The sequence below is a fragment of the Ictalurus punctatus genome, chromosome 4 (genome assembly GCF_001660625.3).
Source record: "Ictalurus punctatus breed USDA103 chromosome 4, Coco_2.0, whole genome shotgun sequence".
In the NCBI taxonomy this organism is placed as follows: Eukaryota; Metazoa; Chordata; class Actinopteri; order Siluriformes; family Ictaluridae; genus Ictalurus; species Ictalurus punctatus.
Window position 1 is genome coordinate 33,988,344 of NC_071284.1, and position 5,000 is coordinate 33,993,343.

A 5,000-nucleotide genomic window follows, 5' to 3' on the forward strand; every position below is an offset into this window, starting at 1 on the left:
CTACCCGCGCCGTTAGCCGACTTCATAACTCGTACGCTAATCTGTCCTCCTGAGATAACCTCGTCCGGTCTCGGAGAACAAATTAAAACATCATCCCTCCTTATAGATTCCTGCTCGAGCCCCAAACGCACAGGATCAGCTCTTCATTTTCATTAACAGTGGCCCTGGAAGGCCCTTTATCATGGAAGTATGAGGTGTGAGGACGGAAAGAAACTTTCCGGAGCGGTGCAAATCTCTCGCTTAACGCCTAATGATGCCGAACCGCAGCGCGAGCCCTGGCCGCGTTTCCATAGCAACGTTGCTGCGGTTCATGGTGTACAGGAAATGAACAGCAGCTCAAATCTCTCTCTCTCTCTCAGCCATCCTACTCTGAGAACACGTTGATGAGAACCGCTTTGTCTAGACTCAAGTCCAAAAATCTGTCTAATATCTGAATGATCTGTTTATAACCTCCCCCCCCCACCACCTTTAAAAACTATAACAGCGCATATTTCTCACAAAACGGACACCAAAAATAAACGACTGCACCAAAGATGAAATGCATACATCGTCCCAAACGCAGAGAATCGACCAAGAAAAGTTCAAGTTTCTTTATTTGTGTATATCGGGGCTACGAGGCTGGTGGCGTTACGAGAAACGTGTAAATGTGAAAGCACAAACTGAATGCTAATCGTGATCATTGAGCAAAAATGACAAAATGAGTTCTATTCATCTGTTCTGTTTTGCTGCTATGTCTCATGCGTGTAGTCTCGGTTAGGCTCGTCACGCCAGGAATTAGCCCGAGATATAAAAATGCAATCTTTCAAATGGTCCTGGTTTCATTTCGGTAGTAAAGACTGGTGTTGGAGATTTCCAGAGGGTTAAATGCATGCTTTTTTTCTTTGACACGTTTTTGTTTATCTGATCATCACTTATTGCTGTGAAACTCGCTTATACTGCTACGGTGTGACATCATCATCATCATCATCATCATCATGATGAGGCGGGGAGTAATCGTTCTGAACGGCTATGATGTGTAGGGTTTAAGGCTGTTATCGATTAACCTCCATGGCATTTACAGTACAGCGCTGTCGAATTCTCATCTCTGATTGGTCAGAAGGTGTCGATTCATTGTCTAGAACAGCGGCTCTGACTGCAGCGTCGTTCATATTAACGCGCTCGTACTAATACGCTATCGTTTCTATAGAAACGGCTGGTTCAGATGGAAGGAGTCTCCAGTATCAGTGCTTTGTGCCAGTCAGAGGTAAAGCCGTAACTTTAAGATCTTCAGGACAGAGGAGTTTACGCTCCTTTGCGGTTTCTATGGTGACCTGACAATCTGAGAGAGAGATGAAAGAAGAGAGAGAGAGCCGGTGAGGGTGCGAGTGTTTATAGCTGCTATAACGTAAGCGAGGACGGGGACTAGCTTCCTTCGTGAGCATTGAACGTGACAATAATTTGATCAAAAACGATGACGTGTGGCTCGATATCAAATCAAGATTGTACTAATTGTACGAGGAATGTAAGAGGTCAGGGTTCCGTACTGGTTGAGGACGGGCGTGTATGCCATCCTGTCCTCGTCGATCACAGACACCATCAGCGTGATGAGTTTTGGCCAGAAATCCAGGTTCTTTATGGATGGCCCTTGCTCCTCACGTGGCAGGTCCTGCTTCTTTGTCTGCAACAAGAGAGAGAGAGACGGATTAAGGAATTAATGTGGACACTTTTCCTCGTCTGCTTGTGTCCTCATCATCTCTCCTGCAGGCATTCTGAATAATTCAAAGGAAAAGCAGATTCAAGCATGGTACATTCCAGCTGTGAGTCTCCACCACGCTCAGGTCCTGAAGGTTCCTCAGGGCAGGAACAAACAGGATCTGGTTCTCACACACACACACACACACACACACACACTGACATGAATACCTCATATCTAACCCACACTGAACACCTCATTAGGAAGTTCATCAATAATGCAGGTGTTACACTGCAGCCACATCACTGGATTTGTAACTTCTTTTATTCTTTCGGAAACGGTAAGAGATTCACTCCAAGCACCGAGCAGCGCTGCGGTTTACAGCTACAGTTCAGAATGTTTCACCTTCAGTTCTGGAACCTTCATCCGATTTCATGATGAGTTCTAGAACCATCAGCTTGTTTCTTGTTGAGCTCTAGAACCCTCAGGTTTGGTTTTTTTTTTGCACGTTGAGTTCCAGAACCCCCAGCCTGTTTAATGTTTAGTTCTTGAAGCATCAGCTTGTTTCATGCTGAATTCTAGAATCATCAGCTGTTTGCATGTTGAGTTCCAGATGAGTTCCAGCCTGTTTCATGATGAGTTCTACAGACTGTTTAATCTTCAGTTCTAGAACCCTCTGCCTGTTTACTGTTCAGTTCTAGAGCCCCAGCCCTTTGAATGATGAGTTCTAGAACCCTCAGCCTAATTTTCCCACATACAACGGTATTCACAAGAGCGAGAGAGAGCACTTCACTTCAGTGAGCACTGAGACACTCACACTTCCATCGCACATTCCAATGTCAATATCAGTATCGTCAATATCGGTATCGTCAATATCGGTATCGTCAATTTCAGTATAGTCAATATCAGTAGAGTCAATATCGTTATCGTCAGTATCGGTATAGTCAATATCGGTATCGTCAATATCGTTATCATCAATATCGTTATAGTCAATATCTGTATAGTCAATTTCAGTATCGTCAATATCAGTATAGTCAATATCGTTATCGTCAGTATTGTTATAGTCAATATTGGTATTGTCTGTATCGCTATAGTCAGTATCATTACAGTCAATATCCTTATCATCAATATTGGTATCGGCAATATCAGTATCATCAATATCGGTATCGTCAATATCGTTATCGTCAATATCGTTATCGTCACTATCGTTATCGTAAATATCATTATCGTCAATATCGGTATCGTCAATATCGTTATCGTCACTATCGTTATCATCAATATCGTTATCGTAAATATCGGTATTGTCAATATCGTATCGTCAATATCAGTATCGTCAATATAGTTATCGTCAATATCGTTATCGTCAGTATCGTTATAGTCGATATCCTTATGAATACCCCGGATGAACTTCATGTCTAACAGCAAATCACTGCATTTCCTCCCACCCAGCACCCGAGACACTGCACAAGCCTTTGTGGTTTCGCTTTTCCTCTCCACATCGGCGTTTTCAGGTGCTGAAACATTTCCTGCATAAAATTCCTTGGAATTTCCGTACACCTGCGTGAGGAACAGATTATTCACCACACTGCAGTGTGTGGAACAGAAGAGGACACAGTTTTGCAGATTCCGTATTTCTCAAGCCTTATCTAAATTAGCTCGGAGACCGGGTGTGTGTACGTCTCTCTCTCTTTCTATTACACACACACACACACACACACACACACACACACACAAACAGAGCTGTCTATGTAGCTCGGATTTATTGCCTTCGCTGCAGAGACAAGACTGATTTTTCCACCGTGTCCATGTGCGGAGACAGGATCTATAGGCACAAGAGGTGGAATTTTTATCCTTTGGTTACGTGTGTGTGTGTGTGTGTGTGTGTGTGTGTGTGTGTGTGTGTGTGTGTACACGAGTTGGAACGAGCACTGTGATTAATAGAAAGTCATTTCCGGAAGCTGCTCCATTAGAGTTATGAAATAATCCGCTCAATTATTTAGCAGCTGTGGGTTTGATAGACTTGGTGTTGGACGTTCGTTCAGGGCAATATGACGTCTCTTTAATTTAGACCAAGTTTCAGGGGTGTGTTCAGGGTGCCAATTTATTGGGATACAGGGTTGCCATTGGAGATAAGGGATCTCATTATATCATATCGTAAAGAATTAGTGATTCACCGAATCGTAGGCGGCCATTTTGAAATCGAATCCTCCTACGAATTTTATCCGATCGTCACGGAATTTGGATGGCGGCGTCGTGACTCGGATTTCTGATACAGTATGTGTGACATTTCTTCTTTACCCCGCAAGCAAATTTGACAGCTTAGTCACCCAACAGCCCGACAGGAAGTGAGGGAGTATCTCAGCATTGCTTTTACCTACCGACACCGAACTTGTGACATATATTTAGCAACAGGACCTCGAGTTTGAGTTCATTTGAAGCTTGGGAGGGCTACTGAAAACAGGAAGTGATGTAATAACCCCCGCCCCACACACACACACCTATCTGTCACTAGCAGGGAGGTGAAGAGACAGTTGGAGAAGCTGAAATCAGTGGGAATCATTCCCAGCATGCTGAACGTTGGTGCCAGCCAGCTGTATGGGATCCTCCAGCCTGAGCTTTCAACAGGAAACAGTGCCAGAGCTGCGGTAAACATCCTGCTTGGTTCCTGTTCCGAAGACGATAACTCCCTCCTCCCTGAATGATTACAGACCAGTAGCTCTCATATCGCATCCTGGAGAGACTGGTGCTGTTTCATCTCAGACCTCAGGTCGGCTCTTTTCTGGATTCCCTGCAGTTTGATGTGGATGATGCGGTCATATATCTACTGCGAAAAGGTCCACTCCCATCTGGACTGCAAAAATACCACAGTGTATTTCACACCATCGACTTCTCCTGCTGAGAGAGAAGATAAGAAGAGTGAGGTGGACACGCACATGATCTCCTGCATCACCGACCACCTGTCAGACAGACCCCAGGTTGTGCCTGCTGAGCAGCACCGGAGTACCACATGGAACCGTGCTCTCCCCCTTCCTCTTCATGCTGTACACCACAGACTCAGCTCAGATCTCTGCCATCTTCAGAAATGTTCTGGTGGTAAGGTGCATCAGGGATGGACAGGAAGGGGTTCGGGGACCTGGAGTGATGCAGGAAGAATCATCTGCTCCTCAATGCTCCTCCAAAACCAAGGCGATGGTGGTGGACTACAGGAGAAAGAGGACCACAACCGGCTCCATTACCCTCATGGGTCAGGACGTCGAGCAGGTTGACCCCTACAGCTACCTTGGTGTCTATCTTGACAACAAGCTGGGCTGGAAGGTCGACTCAGAGG

General features: G+C 45.1%; 1 protein-coding gene across 3 annotated transcripts in view; it reads right to left on the reverse strand.

Annotated features, from left to right (window-relative positions):
• Positions 1 to 5,000, reverse strand: part of LOC108264818 (protein unc-13 homolog C) — a 185,339-nt gene that overhangs the window by 90,811 nt on the left and 89,528 nt on the right. For all 3 annotated transcript variants that reach the window (XM_017466719.3, XM_047155288.2, XM_053678198.1), the window contains one exon: positions 1,524 to 1,657. In XM_017466719.3, the coding sequence (XP_017322208.1) occupies positions 1,524 to 1,657 (134 nt within the window). The remainder of the gene's footprint in view (positions 1 to 1,523; positions 1,658 to 5,000) is intronic.